The sequence below is a fragment of the Cornus florida genome, unplaced genomic scaffold (assembly GCF_030987335.1).
Source record: "Cornus florida cultivar Cherokee Brave unplaced genomic scaffold, ASM3098733v1 CherokeeBrave_3.0.0_Hap2_Chr06, whole genome shotgun sequence".
Classification (NCBI taxonomy): domain Eukaryota; kingdom Viridiplantae; phylum Streptophyta; class Magnoliopsida; order Cornales; family Cornaceae; genus Cornus; species Cornus florida.
In genome coordinates, this window is record NW_026775576.1 from 107,841,640 (window position 1) to 107,866,538 (window position 24,899).

At 39.2% G+C, this 24,899-nt stretch overlaps 1 protein-coding gene across 5 annotated transcripts in view; it reads left to right on the plus strand.

Annotated features, from left to right (window-relative positions):
• Nucleotides 1-24,585, plus strand: part of LOC132313782 (ABC transporter B family member 29, chloroplastic) — a 67,737-nt gene extending 43,152 nt beyond the window's left edge. For 3 of the 5 annotated variants that reach the window (XM_059812725.1, XM_059812728.1, XM_059812729.1), the window contains 6 exons: nucleotides 2,360-2,443; nucleotides 6,049-6,265; nucleotides 6,402-6,487; nucleotides 19,611-19,798; nucleotides 20,019-20,148; nucleotides 24,088-24,585. In XM_059812725.1, the coding sequence (XP_059668708.1) occupies nucleotides 2,360-2,443; nucleotides 6,049-6,265; nucleotides 6,402-6,487; nucleotides 19,611-19,798; nucleotides 20,019-20,148; nucleotides 24,088-24,234 (852 nt within the window). In that variant the 3' untranslated portion in view covers nucleotides 24,235-24,585. The other 2 variants (XM_059812727.1, XM_059812726.1) reach the window with 2 other exon arrangements.
• Nucleotides 24,586-24,899: the final 314 nt, after the last annotated feature.

A 24,899-nucleotide genomic window follows, 5' to 3' on the forward strand; every position in this document is an offset into this window, starting at 1 on the left:
TTTTAATTTTAATTTTTTATTTTTTTTTGTGGGAACTAAAGCCTTCTAAAAAGTGGGAACTCGAGAATTTTTGTGAGCCTAACCGAAGGGTCTTGACCTTTGTTGGCTGGGGTGCTATAGGTGAGCCTTGATTGAGCCAGAGGGATTATTTAATTCATTTAATGCATAGCGCTGTCATGCTCACAGGGATATTGGCCAATAAGGTCCAATGCTTGAGTATGGAAAGGCTGGATGTGGCAATTTTGAGGGGATAAGTAGGGTGAGTATCAAGAGATAGCAGTTATTTGAACTCTCTTATTGGTGTAGGAGGATAGGTGCAGGATTTGGATTTTCCTTTGTTTAATTGCCACTTTTCACTACTGAGTTCCATTGTAATTGAGTCGAGTCTTAATTTGAAAATAGATTCCAGTATCAGACTTGTGAAACATGAATGAATTGCCTGAGGAGCCATGGTGTCTGCTTGGTGTAGTTGTCTTAGCAGTGTGAACTGGTAATTGTGCAATGATGTTGTCTGTGTTGCATTTGTTGTGACTCTCCACACCAACCTTCAAGAATACTTTTGCACTTGAGTTACCAAAATGTAGGTATCCGTCACTTTTTGGATATAAAGGTGTTCTATGTAGGACAGGGAGGTCCTAGGACATTGGATTATGGTGAAAATGGTGGCAGCTCAGAGGAGAGAGAGAATGGGCAGTATCTGAGATGATGAGATCTGTAGATATGCAAGATAAACTCAAGGTGATTGCTATTCTCCTTACCTCTAATTCAGGCCTGAAGTAGGGGGTGAAGCCCTTTTATTTGAAAAATTCATGTACGGAGAATAGCTGATAGTAGTTCACACACGTGTCGAAGAAAGTGGGAGATACCAACGGGCCAGTGGTCCAGCGGTACCAAGCCCCTACTTCTCATAGGGAGGTTAGGGGTTCAAGCCTCAGTGGAGGCATGGGTATGTGAGTACCAACTAAGAAAAAAAAAAGTGGGATGTGGAGATGCCAGCAAAACAAAGGGAAGTATTTGTAGGCAAGGTGGAAAGTGCACCAAAAACAATCTATAGAAAACACATTTCCAGAGGGCATGTGGCATTTCTCTCTCTTATGGCCAACCAAAATTTAGGCTGTGATTGAGAATATTGGCATACCATTTGTTTCAACGATCAGCCAAATATCTCAAGGGTCCCATTACAAACCATGATGCAACTCTGGCATTATACAAAGGCTGCAACAGAGCTTGAGGAGCTTCCTTGCTTCCTGCCTAGGTGGGCATATGATGCGTCATGGTGCATGCACCTTGAGGCGGCTTTGGTGTAAGGCCTTGGTTGTGCATATTGAGGTGCTAGAGATCGAAATGGGGACAAACACAACTCTAAGAATCAGCATTATATTAGTGCACAGTGGGAGATCCACGATGGTGGTTCTCAGTCAAGAGGTGAGCTAGGTGAACCATGTTCTTGGTGTCCACAGGTTGAGGTAGAAGATTAAGCAACTACGCCTGTTGTCCCGCAAAAGAACAGACCTGTCAGACTCTCAGTTGGTGTGCAGAAATGGAGATATTATACACATCATGATCCTAGTGGATCACATGCAGGAGGAAGTGTATCCTTGTTCAATCTCCAATTGGACGATACCAGTTGTTCTGGAGATGCCACGCAGGCCAAGCAAATAGTGACATGGTGGGATGGGGTCAATACACAACTTTTTGCAGGATTTGATTAGGCTTTGTAACTCTTCAAGCATCTTTTGACTTATTTGCTTCTTCTTTCTTGTTAAAAAATATTAAATCTGTTATCAAGAAATGCAGAGAGGACCAACTCAATAACTCTTTAAAAGTGTGCCTTATCTTTGTCTGAGTTATTTATTTATTTTTTTTCAAAGGCTCTTATTTAACTATCTGAAGCATAGTTATTGTCTGGAATTTTGATTATTCAGCACCAAACATGTAATGGAATTATGGAAACTTGTTTGTAAATTTAATGAAGATGTTGATAGGTTCTGAATATGGGTATATAATGTAATGTTGCTGGATTGTAGTGATGGTCTTATGATTTTTAAGGGTGATGCATGATAAAAGAGAAATTGCATTAACTATATGCTGTTTTGGGCTACATCAACTATTAAGATAGATTGATTAACTAAAGTCTTGTTGAATGATATGATGGTAAATGATATGGCAAAGGAATTCTTTAGTAGCTGTTGTCTGCTTTATTACATTTACCAGCTGGAGCTTACAGCTTTTTTGTTATCTTATATTCTCTGTATAACAGTCCAAATATCTTTTACTAATAATTCTTTCTGCTGTTATTATGGTTCAGCCTCTGAGGAGCTGTCTTAAATTATCTTTCTGAAATTAAAGAATCACGCAGGGAGTGGGAAAAGCATATAATGAGTTGAAGCAAGGAGAGCCAGCTATTGAACGCTTGTTTGATTTGACCAGGTTCAAATCTCAGGTAATTTATTGGTTGATCTCTTTGACTATATTTTAGTTTGGTTATTAATTAATTTGGTATGCGCACTGTAAGAAGCTATACAGTAAATAAGTAAAATGGAAAATAAAGGATAATGAAGCACAATACATAGTAGGGTTAAACATCAAATTCCTTGTTTACCTATCTTGTAGATAATTCAAGCTATGTTGCATACTTCCTAGCTTGTGGAATGCTTACAAGCCTTGACTGGATGCCCTAATTGCGCAGAACTATCTCTTGTGTCATTTTAATAATAATTTTTTGTTTGGAACAATGACAATGCTTAATGGTGGCCACACTGGGTGATGGCCTTTGACAATGACAATTTGTTTTTGACTAAGAGAAATATTATGGAGCTCTCTCTCTCTCTCTGGCGTCTCTATGAGGGATGCCTCCTTCTTCTATCTCTCTTCTTTTATATAGAATTTTTATTTTGCTCTCACAGGGGAAACAAAAAAAAAAAAGGGAATAGAAGTTCAGAGTTAATTTTGGAAGTCACTTGTTGGCTCTTTGGAATTAGAGGCACTATCATTGATTTTCTTTTCTTAAAGGCGTCATCTTATCTTTGAACATTTTTGTTTGTTTTGAGTTGGAAGTACCAAAGAGTTTTTTATTTTTTATTTTTTATTTTTTTAAATGGTGTTTTTAATTATGTGGTGGATTTTTGCCTTGGAGAATTGGGTAGGATTGTTCATTTGAGGGGCTAATGTTAATTGGACAACCACCATTTTCTGCATAATTCTTAGCCTTGGTTATTAAAAGCTTACCTGATAAGTGCAGGATGAATACGCAAGGCTCTGATAGTATAGGTAGTGCCTAAAATATATCTAGAAGGGGTTAAATAGATCTTGTCAAATTTTAACTAACAATAAATGATTTTTTAATTATCTCAATTATATTGTAAAACACAGCAATCTGAATCAGTAGAAATAAATAAATTATGCAATCACACAAGAACACGCTATTTTTACTTGAAAACCCCAAATGGGAAAATTCAATATACTTAATTCAGGCAAACCAAATCCTATATGAGAAAGAAGTATTACAACCGGACTCTTGACACAAACTGATCCACCAGACTCTAGGCACACAGTTCACTCGTCAATAGATTTGCTCCTCATGCGATCCACTTCTCCAACCTGTGATTTGATCTCAAATGACTACTTGTACAATCCTTTAATGTGTAGGTATTGTGGTTGACCATGCTTCAAAGATTCAAATAAACTTCTTGCTTTAGAACTCAATCACACAATAATATAATGTATTCTATGAATAACCTCACTTGTGATTGAAAAACAAAGCTCTTTATCACTCTATCACTCTTACACTTGTGCAATTGTGTTTTCTAGTGTTATTCTTGTGTTTTGATAACGCTAACGTGCCTTATCATAGAGTTGGAGTGATTATAAATTGATTAGGAATGTTTTGGATGAGTTTTGGAACCTTTTCGGACTTGGAAACACATCTTTTATCTACTCTGAGCACCCGTTCGATCAATCAAGCTATTTTGGTGCAACTTCAATTGATCGACATTCAGGTTCTATCAAGTCTAACTTCGGACACTTTTTTGAGGGGTCAAACAAACTCGAAATTAGAATATAATATATCATCGGAAAGCTCATTGTGTTGAGTTTTGTTGATAAAGCTATAACGCAATTGAATTTATTTTATTTTTGATGAATTTTTGAAGACACAGAGGTCAGTTTTCACAACTTGAAATCCTTACCAAGATCAATTTTTCTATTGGTTTTCAACTTAAACTCAAAATATAAGCTTTCTAACCAACATTAAGGTTTCCAAATACATGCCTAATGAAATAATATTCAATTTTAAATCTAAACTAATAAATAATTAGTTTTAAAAAAGTCTAATTAGTTTTAAATTAGATCCAACCTAATTCAAGTTTCTCATTTGTTCACTCTGGATCACATGGTCTCTTAGGCCACTTACCTGTCTTATATTGTGTGATTGATGAAGGTTGAAGCAAGATGTGGATGTGATCCTTCTGCTAGTCTTCAATCTACAATCACAATTTTCAATGTCGAAGCAAACCTTCCACTAAAGTGACTCCACATATATACCATGACGCAACTTTTGCTCATCGAATATCCCAGCACAATGACACACGACACTTTTTCCTATTACTACCTTTTTAAGCATCTTGTACACCTCTCTCTACTCTCTATGATTTTAAAGAAATTGATTCTACCTTTTCTGCCTTTCCATCTCTGGGATGGGATTCTCCTTCCGAATGTTTTAGAGAAGTCAGACTTATGTTCTATTCCTCTTGTTACTGCATCACATGCTCCTATAGAAATCCCTCTTCTTCAGCATTGCCAAGAAAAAAAATGCTCACACTTTTGTCCTGATTAAGCAGTGGTTTGTTTGAGTTGTCCTGATAATGTTGAATGCATCTAGAAAAAGATTATTAAGCCACATCTTAGAGGGTCTTGCAGTCTTGAAGTTGGGTTGTTAGGTTATATGAAAAATTATTTCCCCCTTTAGCATAATGAAGAGACCCAGAATTAAGAGTTGAATTATTTTCTTTTCCTGTGATGTTTGGGACAAGGAAGATGGTGCTAATGACCCTTATTTCTTATGGTAGACCCATGTGAATTTTCTTGGACATGGTTTCCGTAGTCAATGATGCTACATATATGATGAGTTCCTGAAAGGATCTAGACCTTTACATGTGCTTTAATTTATGTGATATTATATTATATCGGAATCGGTGCTAATGCCACAATTGTTCCTCAAGGATTTGATTGAAAATGCATTTAATACGTTTCCGGAAATGCATCGCGTAATCTAATGTTTTAAATATTGTAATGCTTATTTTATTTAAACTATAAGGTGTAAAATAACTAAAATCCTTGAGCTAACAATCAGTGGAACAATTCATCCCTCCATTGTGACTGTCTCTCTCTCTCTCTCTCTCTCTCTCTCTGTGTGACTATCAGTTGAGTACTAGTGCATGTGTGAATTTTCTATTGTGCTTTCTTGGTGTTTGAGGGCTTCAGACCAATGTGTTTGGAATATAATTTGGGGCTTCATGAAATTGAGTACACACTAGAATTTTGCATTTGTTGGTTTGGCAATATTGCTGTATTGAATTTTAAAAGTACAGGCTCTGCTAAAAAGATGAAAGAAGTAGGAAAATCAAGTGATTTTTGTGTGTGTGTGTGTGTGTGCGCGTGCACGTGTGCGCGTGCTCGTGTGTTGAGATGTTCAATAAAAATCCTGTGTTGTTTTAGATATTTTTGCTACGTATCTTTGAATTGCTATATAAATGGTGAAAAGGTAGAGTTTGTTGTCAATATCTATTATATTTGGCTTGATGATTAATATTTCGTTTTGTAGGTAACTCCATATTAATGTATCCCATGTAGTAGGCTATCAACTTTATTGATGGGTGATATTGAATATTGAGATAATAATACAATATAACTGAAACATGCCTGTTTAATGAAGTTTATCTTTGTGTACCTTTGTTGAGCTAAGAACTAGTGTTGTTACTGCAATTCTCATACTTTGTCCTGATAAGTTTGATACTGCAAATTAGCTGCTTATTATGTTTTTGTATGTAGGTGATTGAGAAATCAGATGCAATTTATTTAGATTCTGTTAAAGGAGAGGTGAAATTTTGTGACATCTCATTCAGATATAGGGACAACATGCCTCTTGTTTTGAATGGGTTGGACATTCATATCAGCGCTGGAGAGACAGTTGCTCTTGTTGGGCCCTCTGGTGGAGGAAAAACAACCCTTGTAAAGCTGCTGCTTCGCCTTTATGATCCTATATGCGGTGAGCCATCTAACATTACTAACCTTGTTTTTTCCTCCACAAATTTGTTTTGAGTTTTTGACCATTCAATTATGGCCATTTAGGCTATCTTTTTCAGTTTTATGTGAGTGAATTTTTCTCCCTCCCTTGTTAACAGGTTGTATACTTATAGATAACCATAATATCCAGAGTATCCATTTGGAAAGTTTAAGGAGACATGTTGGTCTGGTCTCTCAGGACATCGTGAGTAACTGACAATGATGTTTCTGTTGCTTTTGTTTCTAAACTTGTATGTGGGTTTATGTAATGCATTTGGAAATGGAATGACCTATTCCATTTTACATGTATAAATATAGAGAGATTTTATGTGTAAATAGATAGAAAGAGGTGAAAATAGAGAGAGAACTGCGATAGAACAGAAGTCTTTTTTCCGGAAAAAGTTGAGGATGGTGTGTCCATAAGTGGGTGACTCTTATATTTTCATCCCATCAGCCCATCTCCAACTTAATAGCAGAAACAACTAGAATAGAACTTGCTTTCTTGAAAAATTAATAATTGACCTGAATGCAGCTTAAAATGGGAGGACCAAAAAGATAACAATTGGCAAGAATGCAGTTCAGAAGTTCCAATTCAAACACACCCTGCATTTGTCAAATTGAAAGTCTTACATTACTTGAACATGTGGGACTTACTTTTGACATTTGAATCTTTTCTTTGCTGCATTTTATATTTTCAGATATTTTTAGCATGTTGTTTTGGAATACTTGGGCTACACATGTTCATAGAGTTTTTGTCCTGTAGTTGGAAGTGGGAAGAAAGAAATGGTTTCTGCATTAGCTATCTATCTACACGATACAATGTGGAGCTTTATAATTTTCAACTTGGGTAAAATTTGATGTTATCTTTTCATAAGCTAAATGTCTTAAATGTTTGAGAGACACAATAAAAGCTTTGTAAATTTTGAAATGCACAGAAATTCTTGAAAGTATAAACCACTGTTACATAAATGTTAATATAACCAAAGAAATGGTTTGAATAATGTATTAGAGTCCAATCATCCTTTGTAATGGCAAGGCAACATTATGGAATGAACAGTCACAAGCTAGTGTGCACCAAATATATTGGATGCACAAGTATAAGTTTCTTTGAAATTCCCCACTTCAAACATGTAAAAAGCATTCTCATTTAAAAATCAAGTTAGAAAATGTGGGACCAGTTAACCTAATCAAGAACTGAGCCTTGACCTTGATAGTTTTGACAAAGAACTCTCTCAGATATACTGAAGGTTGACCAGTTGTGTAGTTACTTCCGAATGCCTTGGGAAATGGTGTCAATATCTCCATGTTCTCTTATTCAGATAATTGGATAGTGGCTCATCTCTGAACCTGCCAGGTCTTTTGTGCTCATTCGACTCAACTATAGTCATAACTGCTTGAGCAAGTGATTCGACCATTTCCTTTCCGGAAAAAACTACCTACACCTATGAGGCTATGACAATCTAGGACTATATTATAGAACTTAGAATCTTATGATTAGTTCAGTTGTAGACAAAGATTACGGAAATTTTGTAAATTTATGGGTAAAAGAATGGGAAAGAGGTTTTATGATTTGTTGACTAAATAGGTCGGAATCTGCTCAAGTCCTTGGGATTTGTATTATGGGTTGCTAGAGTTTAGAATTTAAGTTGCTGGAAATTCCAGCCAGCTACTACTTACGGCATGTCAGTGTTACAACTGAATACCAATATCTAGAGGAAGCCAGAAGGGGTTAAGATTGATTGGGGCTTCTTGTTGGGGTAAATTTTGAAATGAACAATAGGTTAAGTCGTTGATTAAGGGAAGGACTAAGCTCATCAGCTGGGACGCTTTGTTCTTATTGAGATTCTATTGCAGTTTAATGAAAGCATATAAACTGAATGATATAAAGATGGGGATTGAATAGGATAGGTTTTAGGATTATTTTCTTATCTTCTTATCTTTAGGGGTTAGATTTTGTTAGTATTTATCTTTTGATTATCTTTGGTATTTATTTTGTATTTGTCTTTGGTTCTTATCTTTAATATTTATCTCTTGGATTTCCCTATAAAAGAAATTGGTGTAATGGGAAAAAAATATGAATGACGTGAGAATCATTAGAAGTTACTGATTTCGTTCCTTTTTGCTCTCTCTGTCTCTTTAATTTCTTTCTTTTCTTCTCCTTTTCTTTCTTTCTCTTCTTCCTTCTCTTCTCTTTTTCTTCTTTCATCTTCCCTCTCTAACATCAATTACTAGCGCAGGTTTCTGCAGTCTTGCATCAATTGTATAAGAGCAAATTCCAGATCTATCTTCTTTTTTCTCTTCTACTTTTCTTATCACCTCTATCTCTTTGCTTCTCTTTCTTGTTCGCGTTCTCTCCCTTCTTTCTTATCTCTTTCTATTTATAGACCCACTTTCTTCTCATCTCCTTTTCTCTCTAAATCTATGTTACATGGACTCGGGTATGTATCCTTGCTTCGGACGTGTCAAATCTTCAAACAAATGGACGCATGAACACTGCAAAATATTCATTTTATTTAATTATTTTATTTTATTTTCTAGAGTAAAGTAATGTTTTTATGTAATAGTGTTTAATATATGTATTTAACTCATTTTAAAGTAGTAATATAATAAAATTGAATTGTTGGATGTGCTTTTTAACCACTTGTCTAACCAAAAGTGTCCAACACATATCTCATACCCATGTCTGAGCAATATGTGTCCGACACTGGTACTTCACTACTTTCGAAAAGTCATTGTAATATAGCTCTAAAGTTTCATTCTTGTTATCCTTTTCTGTCTCTAGAAACCCCTCTTCTTTTCCTCTATCGTCTCTCTGTCCCTCTCTAAAAGCCCCCCTCTTTCTCTCCCGTGCAAGGTTTTGTTCCACCAGCTAATAGGATAGGCTAATAGAGGTTTCCTGCCCAACCATGTGGCAGTTACAATGCCATATTTTATCAATTTTTGTAATAGAAGACATAATGTTCAAGTACTTAGCGGGTCTACAATTCCTAAATGGCATAATTAGCAAGTATTTGATTTTCGAGACAACATGATGTGCAACAAAGTATTGTGCCACTGCCATAACTGTCTTGCTCGCAAATTTAAATATTAGAATACCTTGTCTAATACCCAAACTTAGTGCGTGCCTGCACTAGATATATAATCACTAAAACACATCCAGTGCTATATTGAATAATATTCACCATCAACCAATAACTAAATTCTATAAAATAAGATCCATAATAATATTTCAAACTATCTTGACTCCTAAGACATAGGTTAACATAAATTAAATTTCTTATAAGAAATGCCATAAAATTAATAATTAAGACCTTGTTCAACCTAAACTTTCATTAAATGATCTCCATGCAAAATTCTCATTTTTTTTTTTTTTTTTTTTTTTTTTTTTTTCTCCTTTACATGTGTGACGCCATTCTTCCCACATTTAGAGAAAAGTTGACTTTTGAATTTCGCAGTGTTGATGTAGAAAAAATCATAAGCATCGGACTTGCATACTTTCGAGGCTTGGAATCAGAAAGATGATTTTCTTTTGAGTGTCAACATTAGCAATTTTTTATGGTCCCCCTCACTATGTCAAAAGTGAAGAAATGATTTATTGGAATAGCTTGTAAACCATGGTCATCTTAGATTGCTCAAGAATAATAAGGCAGCTACAATCTTATCATAGTGCATGTACTGCCCCTTTATGCTCTTTCTAACTACTTTAATATAATGGGACAATTGGTACTACACTCTGATACCAATTGATGGGGTTTTATCACTCAATACGGAACGATATCAATAGAAGAGTAACAATCACCGAGAGTACAGTAACAATCAAATCCTAAGGGCAGCAAGATCTTTCTAATCACAATTATCTTAACAGACCTGGAGGAGGAGGAGGGAGAGAGTGGAATTGAACAGATGATCTCCTTCAACTGGCTGAACAAATAAAGACACAAGCTTGATTGATGTCAAAACTTAAACATGTATTTCACCATACCAATCATTCATGCTTGTAAATATAAACACAAATATTTAAAGCAATTTGAAGTGCAAAATAAACAAAATACTACCTTTGTCCCATATTAGTAGTCCACTATTCCATTTTTGGATGTCCCAAATTAGTCCCCTTTGAAAAGTGAAAGCAAATAACTATTATCTTTCCATCATTGTCCTTTATGTTTTCAAAAAATTTCAAACTTGGTAATACATATTTAAACTACAAAGGACAAGTTAGTAATTTTAAAAGGGGACAATGCATTAATTGCACGTCCCCTTAAAAACTTCAAATTATAAACATGGACGTCTAATATGGGACGGAGGGAGTAAAGTTTAGAGGCACAACAGATTTTTACATGGAAAAACTCCTTTTTTTAAGAAAACCACAGGACTTGGTCTGACAAAATAATCCACTACGTAGAAAGAGATGTACAACCTAGATCTGTTCACTCCTTTGAACACTAGTTGATACCTAGACACTAAACCTTCACTCGTTCAAATATCTATAAGTTATCCTACTGATCTGTCTATAGCATTCAGTACACTCGAACACTGCCTCTTCAACTTGAATCTATTCTTCACAACCTTCAAATATCTGCAAGTCATCCTACTGATCCGTGTATAGCATTCAGTACACTCGAACACTGCCTCTTTAACTTGAATCTATTCTCCACCACCAAATTGTCCAACTTTGATAATCTGGTGGTTATCTCTAAACAACGTTATTGTAGACGTATAGCCAGCTTCAATAGTTCCAACACCTTGATATCAGCATGATCACCATGTCTAATGCATATGATAATAAAAATAAAAAGTGTGCACTCACTAATCACCAGAAGAACATTCACAAATGTATTTTATTTTATTTTATTTTATTTTTTTGTGGACAAAGAAACAAATCAAAGAACAATCAATAACTTTTATGATTGTTTTTGTATGAGAGTATATGGGCACACAATGAGCGCACACTAGGGTTTCTTAGAACACTAGTATATATAGGCAAACTCATCAAGACTTTCCAAAACAGCTTAGGTATGAAATAACTTCGAAAACACATTTTAGAAAACTCTAGCCTGCATAAGCTTTCGATTGGTACCTGTATCTACCTTTGATTGATCGATGCTAGGGTTACTTCGATCGAACCCTACGGGACCCCCTTCGATTACTTTATGATTCAAAAAGGTTTCTCCACGCACAAGTAAGTTTTAGAAAGATTGAAACTAGTCAAAATAATTTTGCATACATGTTTAAAAGCCATTTCTTAATGCATAAGCAATATCTAAGTAAATTTAAAAACTTGGAAACTTATCATATATAGCATGTATGAATGAACCTATATGGAGATAGTGCATGCCAACGGAGAAAGTTTCCTTATAGCAGAGATGAGGCCGGAGTCCACTACTCCGACCAGTCACCGGAGTCATAAACTCCGGTGAAATCCTTTGTTATTTCCTTCGTTCTTCTCTTTTTCTGTTGGTGTTTGCGGTGATTTGGGGTTTTTTTTTGTGGTTTTCATGAGAGCTCTCAACGGTCAGAGGCCGTCTTTTCTGGAGGTTGCTAGTCTTCCTCGTCTGGATTTGAAGGGTGAAGTGGAGTGTTTCTCTTCCTCCGGTGATTTCGTTTTTTCAGTGGATGATCGCAATACGTCTTCTCGCGAGCGTATGCTTAGGGCTTGTCTGGTTGGGAGATTTGATAGGGAGGTGGGGTCTCTCGAGGACATTGAAGATTGGGCTATGAGGGTTTGGTCGATCTCGGCTGGTGTTAGGGTCTCTACTTTGCCGAATAGACTTTTGCTGTTTCGTTTCCCGTCGGTCATGGAGGCTGTGAAGGTTCTTGATTTTGGAAAAAAGACATGGGGCGATGCTCAGTTGTTTATTGATTACTGGTACTACAAGGTGGGGTGTTATGGGCTGAGAAAGAAATTTAAATGCCGGAGAATTATTGTGTTTGGTCTTCCTCTCCACCTTTGGTGTCAGAAACTTTTCGTTGCTGTGGGGGACCTGTGTGGTGGATTCCGGGACGTTGAGGCGGTTGAGATGAGTGATTCGGAGAGGATCGTCATCACTGTGGAAGAAGGTGGTGTGATTCCGGAGTCTATTATCGTGGAGGACAGTCAGCGAGCTTTTCACATCTCTCTCACAGAGGAAATTGCCCCTTCTATTGAGCCGATCTCTAAGTTTCGTGCTAGATCTGGTTCTTCCAATTCTTCGGAGGTGACGTCTAAGGGGGCTCTTTCGTCTCACAGATCAACTTTCGGTGGTGGGCATGAACCGGTGATTCCTAGGAAGACTCTACAAAGTCGTCGGATGCAGGGACAGGGACGAGTGGGTTTCCACGCACTGGAGACGAGTGGGAAGGAACATTTGGTAAGTGGGACACGTGGTTGGAGGACGTTTCCCCCCCGTTGTGCGTGGAATCCAGCTAAGGGTGCACATGCCTTGGCACGTGAGGTGGTTGGGAATTTAAATTCCTCTCTTGACGGATCTAGTTGGAAAGGGCTTAACCAACTTGGGCCTGTGAAGGGTGCCTTGAAGGCTGATGGCAGGGCCGGGCATTTTAAGCCCAATTCGGTTGGGCGCTCATCTTCTTATGGATCTAGGCTTGACGGTTCGCGGGCCATGAATAGGGATGGACAGGTCAGGTCCAATCTTAAGCCTCTCTCTTCTTCTCGGGCTTCTCTTTCTAAGCCCAATTTTTCTAGCTTTAGAGAAGTTGCATGGGGTCCAAATAGAAGCCTTTCGATTTCAATTAATGGGATGCAGTCTAAGCCATCTTCTGTAACGACTTCTAGAGGCGATTCTCACATTTTAGTTGCTCCGAAGCAACCGAAGAATGATGCGAGACACTGGAATCAGGTGGAAAAGGAGAATTGGGTCTCTGTGAGTTCGAAGATGATGAAGGGTCCTGGTCTACGAATGAAGACTTTCAGGCATGGTGCTTGTTGTCAGAAATTGTTATCTGGAAACAGATTTGGGTTGCTCCAGTCATGCCCTTCTTGTGAGGACGAGACTCGCAGCTGTGCCACCCTCAAGGAGAATGTGTCGAGTTGGCCCAACAAGTCTGGGAGAAGATGGACTAGAAAGGATAAGCAAAAATGGGTCGCCCGCTACACTCCTGAACCGGGTAAGTCCCCTCCTTCTTGCTCTCGTAATTCTTCCTTTTCTCAGTCTTCTCTCTCCTTTCCTTCTTGTGGGTTGCGGAGGAAGGAAGTGGGGAATGAATTCGCTAGTTTGTCACGGAGGCTCTCACCAGTGGCTGAGGTGGGAAATGAGACTGTTGTTACGGCTGGTATGGGGTGTGAGTCTTTTGGACCGTTAAAAAGGGATGGGACGGTCGGTTTGGTTATGGATGGGGGTTCTGATCGTGCTAGCGAAGGGCTGGAGGATTCTTGCTCGGAACTTTCCTCTTCTTCTCATCAGAGGGTTAAGTCTGGATGTGACATGGGGGGTTTGGTCAAGCCTCAGCTGGATTCGTGTCTCCCTAAGGGGGATGAATTGGTGCCATCACAATCAGTTTGTGAGCCTGACTTGATGACTGTTTGCGTGGGAAAGGATATCTGTATTGTTCTTGATGAGGAATCAGCCTCTCTGTTGGTGAAGGAGATACAGAAACATAGACGCCTGACCGATGTGCCTTCGTGTGATACAGCATCCCTTGATAATGGGGTGGATAGTGATGCTGAATGGGAGACCTGTGCGGATGTGATTGAGGAGGGCAAAAATGGGGAGGCTGATAAGAATTGGGAGGATCAGAGTCGGTCCTTAGATATGGTCTTGTGGGAGGAGGAGAGCTTTTCGGATTTGGGTTTGGTTGACCCTCTGGCAGTTGTTCATCCGGAGGGGGTGGCCACTGATCTTGTTAGGGAGGAGTGTGATGATCTTGGCAAGGACTGGGTTTTGAATAACATTGGTCCCACGAGTGATTTGCTAGGTGTTTCTTGCAATGGCAACCGGGAGAAGGCTTTAGCTTTTCTTCAAGCTACGGCGGAGGGGAAAGAAGGGAAGATGATTCAGTTTTCTAGGAGGAGGAGAAAGAAGACTCAACCCTCTTGGAAAGGGGAGAGGGAGCTGCGTAATCTCTGTTGTGATGTGAATTTTGATGGGGCTCTTGTGGGGGAGAAGGTGAAGGGGGGTGTTAAGAAGGGAGGGAGGGGTAAGGGGGTGAAGGGCGCTATTGTTTTTCCATGAAGCTTCGACTACTATCCTGGAATGTCCGTGGCCTCAATGACCCGGGCAAGAGCAAGGTGGTGAAGATGGCGGTGAGGAAATGGGGGGTTCATTTGGTGTGTCTCCAAGAAACGAAGATTGATTCTATGACTGACAGAGTTGTCAAGAGCCTCTGGGGTAGTAGATTCGTTGAGTGGGAGGCGCTTGATTCAGTTGGGACTTCCGGAGGTATTCTTTTGATGTGGGATAGGAGATGGATGGATAAGATGGATGTGTGTAGGGGGATGTCCTCTTTGTCATGTGCCTTTGTGTTGGAAGAGGATGGCTTTCCTTGTGCTTTTTCAGGTGTCTACGGGCCGGTGGATGATTGTGAGAGGCCTATTCTGTGGGAGGAGCTTAGTGCGGTTCAGGAGATGTGGTCTCTTCCTTGGTGTGTGGCAGGTGACTTTAATGTGATTAGATCCCCGATGGAGAGGTCTACAGGTGGGTCATGGACTCTGGCTATGAGGCTTTTCTCGGAATTCATCAATAATCATCAACTTATTGATCTCCCTTTGGAGGGAGCTACTTTTACTTGGTCTTGCGGTAGGGAGATGCCTACTTTTTCACGCCTGGATAGATTCTTGATCTTCGGTGAATGGGATGAGCAGTTTCCGGATGCAGTTCAGGCTGCGTTGGCTAGGGTGACGTCGGATCACATTCCTTTGGTTTTGGATTGTGGAGGTTTGAGCCCTCGTCGTAGTCCGTTCAGATTTGAAAATATGTGGCTTAGAGCGGCGGACTTTCAGGGTTTGGTGCGGACTTGGTGGGAGGAGGACATGGTGGTGGGTACTTCGAGCTTTATCCTTGTAGGAAAGTTTCGTATTCTGAAAGATAAAATTAAAATCTGGAATAAGGAGGTGTTCGGCAATCTGGAGTGGAGGAAAAATAGGGCCCTCTATGATATTGCAGAGTTTGATCGTTTGGATGCGGCGGGAGGTCTTGACGACTCTCAACGGTCTTGGAGAGCAGCTTGTCAGGCTGAATGTGCTGAGATTGCGGTGATGGAGGAGATCTCGTGGAGAGAGAAATCTCGGGCTTTGTGGCTCAAAGAAGGTGACCGCAATACTAAGTTTTTTCATCGAATGGCCAATGCACATAGGAGGGGCAATCATATTGGTCAGATTCGGGTGGATGGTTCGCTGTTGACTTCCGATGAGGAGGTGCGAACGGGGATTGTTTCTTTTTATCAGAGGTTATATACTGAGCCTCTCCACTGGAGGCCAACACTTGATGGTCTTCATTTTGACTCTATTTCAGTGGAGGATAGGGATGGGCTGGAGAGATCGTTTATGGAGGAGGAGGTCCTGATGGCTTTGAAGAGTTGTAATGGTGATAAAGCTCCAGGCCCGGATGGTTTCATTATGAATTTTCGACTGGAAAGTTGGGAGGTGGTCAGACAGGAGATTATGGGCACTTTCCATGAGTTCCATTCCACTGGGAAGTTCGAAAAGTCGTTGAATGCTTCTTTTATTGCTTTGATTCCAAAGAAAGGGGGAGCTTCTGACATTAAGGACTTTCGTCCTATCAGTTTGATTGGGTGTTTGTATAAGCTCATCGCTAAAGTCTTGGCCTCCAGATTTTGGGGGGGGGGTTGGTTTGGAAGGTGTTGTTTAGAGTCTCAAAACGCGTTTATTGGAGGCAGACAGATTCTGGATTCCGTTCTTATTGCCAGTGAATGTGTGGATTTTAGGCTTCGTAGTGGCGTTCCTGGAGTTTTGTGTAAGCTGGATATTGAGAAAGCCTATGATTATGTTTGCTGGAATTTCTTGTTCTATTTGCTTGAGAGGATGGGTTTCGATGAGAGATGGAGGAAATGGATTGTTACTTGCGTTTCGTCTGTCAGATTCTCGGTGCTGGTTAATGGTTCCCCTTCGGGGTTTTTTGGTAGTTCTCGTGGTTTGAGGCAAGGGGACCCCCTCTCCCCTTTCTTGTTCATTATTGTTATGGAGGCTCTTAGTAGGCTGATGAGGAGGGCTGTTTCATTGGGGTTGTTTCGGGGTTTCAAGATAAGTCCTGAGGCAATTCATCAATTGGAGATTTCTCACTTTCTGTTCGCGGATGATACATTGGTTTTTTGTGAGGCAGAAGTGTCCCAATTGAGATATTTGAGATGTGTCCTGGTCTGTTTTCAGGCTGTTTCTGGTTTGAGAATCAACGTGAGCAAGAGTGTGCTTGTCCCTGTGGGGGAGGTTCAGGAGGTGAATTCCCTGGCAGCTGTTCTTGGATGTAGGACGGGTTCCTTCCCTAACTCTTATCTGGGTTTGCCCCTGGGGGTCTCCTCAAGAAGGGCGGGCTGTTGGGATCCAGTTATTGAGCGCTTCGAGAGAAGGTTGGCTGGATGGAAAAAACAATATCTCTCGAAGGGAGGAAAAGTAACTCTGGTGAAGAGTGTCTTGTCCAGCCTACTAACTTATTTCCTCTCCCTGTTCTAGATTCCTCCTTCTGTTGTCAGGAGACTTGAGATGATTCAACGTAACTTCCTTTGGGGTGGTAGGGGGGAAGAGTTTAAGTATCATCTTGTTCGATGGGAGCAGGTTTGCAAGCCGTTTAAGTCAGGAGGCCTTGGGATTCGGAGGTTGGTCCCTTTCAACAGGGCCCTTCTTGGCAAATGGCTTCGGAGGTTTGGCAGTGAAAGACATAGACTTTGGAGGAAGATCGTTGCTTGCAGGTTTGGGGAGGATAGAGGGGGTTGGTCTGCTAGACAGGCTAGATCTGCTATTGGGGTTGGTGTGTGGCAATCTATTGGGAAGGGTTGGGATGAGTTTTCTAATCATATTAGATTCAGAGTTCGAGAAGGGCGGAGTGTACGATTTTGGGAGGATCCTTGGTGCGAGGAACGTCCTTTGTGTCAACAGTTTCCAAGGTTGTTCAGGATTGCTGTGGATTGCCATGCTTTGGTTGCTGACTGCTATCGCCTTGATAGCGGTAGGTTATCTTGGGATGTTCGGTTCCGGCGAGCTTTCCAGGATTGGGAGCTGGATGATGTTACTGCTTTTTTGGATCTTTTGTATCGTCAGGAGGTGGAAGGCACGGGGGAGGACCTTTTGACTTGGGTGCCTTCTTCGCGGGGGACTTTTCAGGTCCGGTCTTTCTTCTTCTGTCTTTCCAGTTTTCAGTCTCCCTCTTATCCATGGAAAACTGTTTGGCATTCGAAGGCTCCTCTTAGGGTCGCTTTTTTTACTTGGACTGTTACTTGGGGCAAGATCCTGACTCTGGACAATTTGAGGAAGAGGAGACAGGTCATTGTTAATCGGTGTTGTCTGTGTATGACCAATGGAGAGTCTGTGGACCACCTTCTCTTACATTGCCCAGTGGCCTATGACTGTTGGAGTCTTATGTTGGGTCTTTTTGGCGTTCAGTGTGTTATGCCTCGGACCTCACAAGGTCTTATCGATATTTGGAGGCGACAGATGGTGGGGGCTCGAGTTCATGACTTTTGGAGGGCGACTCCCCTATGCATTTGGTGGTGTCTATGGAAAGAGCGCAATAGAAGATCCTTTGCTAGGGAGGAATTACCCATTGGGGCTCTTAAGTATTCTATTATTTGTTCTCTTTTTAGTTGGGGCATGGGGAGAGATTGTTCTTTCGTTGAAGAGTTTTTGGGGTCTTTGGATCCTTCGGCTTTTTTGGTCTTTGTTCATAGTTCTTGTACAGCTCTTGGGATGCGTTCCCTTTTTGAATGCCTTCTAATTCATTTTTACTTATCAAAAAAAAAAAGTGATATTACCTTTGTATTCTCTGACTTGATGAAGTTGACATTCTTGTATTTTTGATGTAGACGAAGTTGACAGTCTTGTCCTTTGATGTGACTTTCTTCACCAAGTGTAGACTTCACACTCAATAACATCTAACTACTAATTCTCTCATTAAAAATAAAAATAAAATTACATTGCATGATTGAGTTTTTGTCTTGTGAAATTTGCCAACCTAAGACTAAAAGCCTAACACAATAGTCTCAATCTTTGCTTATTGCACATGCACATGAGTCTTTTTGATCCACAAGAATGTGTTATTGAGATTGAAGTCGAAATAAAATTGAGTTACTCTGATTCTTGAATTTTACCTGTTTCAGCTGGACCCTTACCTAAAAAAGCAACAACATTAGCCTTCTAACTAGTCATTAGCAACAAATTAGCAAAGCTGTAGATGCTTCAATAGAGCTCAACTCATCATCCATTGAATTTACTTATTATTCTACTTAATCAAGGTCTTCTGCAAGCTTTCATGATGTTGAGACTAAATTTGGACTTAGAATTTTATTTTTATGTGTTTACCAATGCAACAGAAAAGAAATTATATCAAACATTTGATGGGGATGAAATAAGATCCTTCAGCTCCGTTACGAAACTGATGTAGGACAACAATAGAGAATTTAGAATTGTATTACTTGGGATTAGTTTTGTTTAGAAAAAGTTTATTGAATTTTTTTTAGATTTAAAATTTACAAGGATTGAAGGTGGTCTGTACTGAATATCTGAATCTTACCCATAATCGTTTTGCTTCACTCCAAGAAGTAAACTATGTTATACAGTTACACTTTTAAATTCTCAAAACTCTTTGTTAAATATATGTGTGTGTGTGTGTTGGTTAATAGACTTCCCCTTCCTCTACAACTAAGACTGGGACGCCAAAATGGTATACCTTGAAACTTTGACCAGCGATTATTTTAGACCTACTAAAAATCACATTTAAAGACCTGGTGACATAACTTGACCCACAATGGAACCCAAGGGGCAATACCGCAGTCTATTCTTGTATATCTAAAAATATTCAAAATATCGTTGACTGCTAGAACATAAGAAAATGTAAATAAAAGTGCAACAGCATTGAAGTAACATAAAATTGGCATAAAATAGGGATCTATTTAACTTGTCTAAATGAGGTTTCAGGCATAATTAATGCAGCATTTCCGGTCCCCTCTTTTTGTGTGTTGTACTTCAGTTGAAATGGAAGAACTAAAGGTCATGACCCTCACCTGGGATGGTGATGATCTCTTATCAAACAAAACCCTGGAGGAGATTTTTGTCAAAGGCCATATTTATTATGCGCCCAATTTGCTCTTTTTTCCCTCCAAATATTGTCATATTGTTGTCAAGTGCTTGCAAGGGTTGATTGAAGTTACAACTTCATTTCTGTTAGACACTTTTTTCAGGGACAGTTGCTGAAAACATTGGGTACAGGGATCTAATGGCTAAAATTGACATGGAGAGGGTTGAGCTAGCAGCAGAAACTGCAAATGCTGATGATTTCATTAAATCTCTCCCAGAACAGTATGGAACCAATATTGGAACTAGGGGCTCAATTTTAAGTGGAGGACAGAAGCAAAGGTGGGTTATCATAATTAAACCTTAACTCTGCTATTGATATGTTATGTGATAACTCGGCCTAGCTTTAGAAAGAACCTCCTTTTTAATGGTTTTTGTTAGTAGAAACTAATGTTTGACTTGGTTATATAATAACAGATACATCTAGCTCTAGATCAGTGTGGAACACTATCATAATCTCAATGATTCTTATGTTTACTATCAATTTCAATTACAATTTCAGACTAGCTATAGCAAGGACTGTCTATCAGAATCCCTCTATTCTGATTTTGGATGAAGCAACTTCTGCTTTAGACAGCAGGTCTGAGTTTTTGGTGAGACAAGCATTGCAGCGCTTGATGGAAAATCGTACCGTAAGGACATTACTTGATCCCATTTGCTTTAACATATGTCTTTTCGTCTCAATTTTTAAATTAGAATTAGTGTTTTTTTCCCCTTCTGAACTTCTGTTAGGGGGTGCAACTTGGGCGGGCCAACCCGAACTAACCCGAGTTAAAAATGTGAAATCGGGTTGGGCTTGGATTAGTCCCTCAACCAGCCCGAGTTGCACCTCTAGGCCCCAGCTACTAATATGACTCTAACTCTGTTTCTTTGGTCATTGGAACTAAAAATATGTGCGAGGCAAAACACAGGTTGTACAATCAACAAATTAAAATTTGTATATAAGATTTTTGACTCAATATTTGATTCTTATTGATTCAAAGCTTAGAGTTAACTATTTAGAATATAATTGAAGCGGTGGTATAAATTGGCAAGCTGCACCACTTTTTTCTATCTATGCAATATGAACTGTATGGGCTTGGGTTGCCCACTAAATTTTGTGGCATGCTGGATGGAATCCTGATCTTTCTTAAAGTTGAGCCCCCCAAGCACCATTTTAGGATAAGCCACCCGAATCCCTTTACCATCTGTATAACATTTGACATTTCAGTTCATGAAGAACTGTTTCATATTTTTGTCCTTGGTTAAGAGATTGATTGTTCTTGTAGAACGTTGTTGTTGTCTTCCTTTTTTCTTTTCTCTCTCTCTTTGTCCTAGCACTAAGAGGCTTGATTGTCCTTGCAGTACCTTTTAGGAACTTGATAGGTTTTGTGAAACCCTTTGTACCATCCGTTCCATCTCACTAAATGCCACTACAGCACTGTATTGTAATTCAAGCCTCTTAGTTCTGGCAACAATTGACTGACGTTGAGAAATAGGGGAATGGGAGAAGATTTTGCTTCGCTATAGTTTTCTAAGATTGTATAAACCCGTACTTTTTTTTTTTCTTTTTTTTCTTTTAAAAGATTCCGTCACGGGTCAGTCATGATTTTTGCTGTAGATTTGTTTTTGAGTTCCAGGTTTTTCCCTTTCATTCAGAGTGTTTCTGGGTTTTCATTTTCACTTGGTCGGGTTCGTTTCGAGTCGGGCAAGTGGGTCCGGAGTGAGCTGAGTGCTCAGAAATTGTCGGGGGTCTAATTAAAAATCTTTAAGGGCCTAATTGGTTTATGTGCGGTGGAAATTTGCACTCTTGTAATTTCATGAAGTTGCTAGGGGGCAAGGTGGTAAATTAAAAGAAGTTGGGGTAAAAAGATAATTAGGGAAGAGTAGGGAGTGTAAAAAGGAGGAGTTGGGCTATTGAAGGCCACATGAATAGGCCACTCTCTCTCTGTACTTTCTCTCTAGAAACCTTCTAGATCTACTTTCTCTCTCTAGAATTGACCCACTTTGGGTCCGAATTTGAAGGTGAGAGAGAAATTTGTTCACCGCGAGATTGCAATATGGGATGGGTTCCGTGTTATATATGATTTTAACATGCCACTTTGAAGGTTTCATGTTCTATACAATTTAAGTATGCTACACTTGATGGGTTCCATGCTTTATATGGTTTTGCTACACTACACATGATCGGTCTAATGCCTTTAAGTGATTTTCATATGCTATATGTGATGGGTTTCATGCTTTTTATGATTTTTATATGCTACACATGTTGGGTTGTGTGTTCTATATGAATTTGATATGCTACATGATGAGTTTCATGTTCTAAATGGGTTTGATATGGATTACATGATGGGTCTCAAGGTCCTTATGTGTTGATTATGATTGCTTGCTTGAAATTGTTATTAGAATGGGACTAGAATCATGTAGAAATATTGTTAATGTGTTTGGAATGAAATGAAGGTGGATAATGTTCATTCATGCATTATTGTTGAGATTGCACACTAGGTATTTGATAAAATGTGTAAAAGGCGTTTTTAGCTCCTTGAATGAGATAATGTCGATGAATGTTGGCCTTATCTTGCATTGATTACGTGCCATGGTAGTAACGTGATATAGAGCATGTTGCGGGTGTTTAAAAGCATTACTTGAATGCGCTTGTGAGGTGCTATAAGTGCGGTATATGTGACAACATGCTACCTCGTGGAATTTGGTGTTGATTTTCGGGATTGTCTCGGGTGTAAGTAAGAGGGGATGGGTGTTCTCCGGGGTGAAAGGCCCCCAAAACTTGGCCAAGCGGTTGCGTCACCGGCGGGTTAGTAGCCCGGAAAGGACGAGGCAGGGGTGCGGGAGTTCGGCACGTACTCGGGTGTGTGAGTTATGAGCAATCCCGGTTCGCTTGTATTTCGGTATGATTTCTTCATTGTATAAGTTGTAGTTTTTGGTGTTGAAATTCAACTTGCTGATGTTATTGTTAATAGACGTGTAATTGCTCTTTATTGATGATATGAATTGTTCATGACTTAACGTGGCCTACCTTGTTTGATATGCTCATTATTGCATTAAAACCATGCTTTTGACGTTGAACTAGGTCATAGGTAGCATGACCCTTGATATTGCTTCGTTTTCATGATTATGTGCTTGCTTGATTCGTCGCCCCACTATTTTGCAGGAAAAGGACATGTAGCGGACGACGTTCTGGCTCTTTAGAAGTGTAGCCAGTACCTTGAAATCTTTTGTGGTCATTTGATACTTTTTTTTGAAAAACGTTGTAGTGGAACTTGAGTAGGGAGGATGTGTCTCACTAACCCATTCCTGGAAGGGATGATAATTTGGGAACCATACCATGTTAAGGGTTCGCTTATAATCATTCCCTCGCCCTTGACTTCTTGTATCCATATTTTTGCCTCGCCTTGAATGCCATTATAAGGTAATACATGAATTGGGTTCATGATGCTATGATGTGGCTAAGCTCGGATTTTGGATACTTGGTGAGAATGAAAATTCTAGCATGCTTGTTTAGGTGGGTTCAAGTTGGGATTGCATTGGATTTGTTTTGGGGTCAAAATTTGCCTTTTTTTAGCTTACTAAAGCATTCTGTCCAACTTGGACTGGTCCAAGGAATTTTTTTTTTAGTTGTCTTTGAAGCTTGCTCTAGGTGGGTTCAAGTTGGGATTGCATTGGATTTGTTTTGGGTCAAAATTTGCCTTTTTTTAGCTTACTAAAGCATTCTGTCCAACTTGGACTGGTCCAAGGAAAATGGACCAGTCCAAGTCCTTGTTTTGATTCGTCCAAGATGGTTCTGGCTAACTTGGACCGGTCCAAATAAGTTGGACCTTTCCAAGTGGGCTGGACACCAACCCCTTCCCTCTTTGCAAGCTAGTTTAAGGGGCGAACGTCGGGGGTGTGTTCGGGACCTTGTCTTGGGGTTTTAAAGGGTCATTTTGGGGCTTGAATGAGAGCATTTAAGCATGGTTAGGAAATTGAATCATACTTGCATCCATTCTTTATCTCTCTCTCTCATTTTTTCAAAGAAAATGGGACCTTTTTGTTCCCTTTTGGGAAGACTTTCCACTCATGTTTTCACTATAGACTCCAAGCACCAATAAACGATGTCATTAATGTGAATGGACATGAATCGGTTGGTTTGAGTTGCTTGAGGGTTAAATTACCCTCATTCTCCTTCCCTTTTCCATATATGCTTGAATGGACTTAAAGAACCAAGTGCGGACTTAACCATTCCTCTTCATTCTTTTGTCAAAGCTATGTACATATGTTATGAAACTTATGATGCTAAGGCAAGGTTGACGTATGTGTAGTTGATGTATCACTTGTGATATCGTTAACTATGGGAGTTAACGTGGAGTTTGTTTCCACATTGGAACTTCAGTTTTGGTTTTGAGTTTCGTTTCATCTCTTTTCCCTTTTTTTCCACCTCTCTCATGAACCAGGTTTCTGGGATTTGGGGCGTAACAAAGACAGTTAAATTATGATTTTTTATTCTTTGGAAGGACACTGGATTCTTTCCTTCTTTCTTTTCGAGCGCACAATTCAGATTTTTTACTTTTCTTATACGGATTATGTTTATGATGCAGGTACTAGTTATTGCTCACCGTTTGGAAACGGTGCTAATGGCTGAACGTGTTTTACTTCTAAATGATGGGAAGCTACAGGAGCTTACTCGCTCGTCTCTTTTGGTTGGTCAGCAGGACTTGCTGGCATCAACTGGGCTTGTGATATAATAGAGGTTGCCAGTGCAACAATAGGAATGATCATGGAATTTGCTGGCAGTTCTGTGTATGCATTTTGTTCTTTTGGCTGTGTATTTAGTTCATTCATAATTGATTATGACTATAGATCATATCTGTTCGGCGATTAGATATGAAATAACAATTATTATGAGGCGTGGCAGAAGGTCAGGTTAGATTGTTATTCTCCATTGATAAAATGTATATGTAGTGGTTTTACAAGTGTTAAATATAAAACCTTTCTGCTAATTCAATTTAGACGATTAAATGTTATTGCCATAATATCAAGTTGTTATTAATTGCCGATCTGATGACTGAAGTTATGAAATCATTATTTTGCTGTTAGCTTTTTTTTTTTTTTCGTCATCCTTTGCTTTTTATTTGAGATCATAACCTTTTGTTTTCAGTCGTGATCGACTAAAACCCAATTGAGGGATTTGGATGTTAGAAATAAATAGAGAGTATAGAACTCTGTATTGTATTGATGTATGAAATGTATACAAGAGGAGTTTATATAGAATGGGTTATGTGTGATGAATAAGTAATATACGTATATGGTAACTTTATATACATGGTAATCCTATACAATATATTCTAACAATGAACAAGTAAACTCTATATGTATATGGTAACTCTATGTATATGGTAATCATATACAA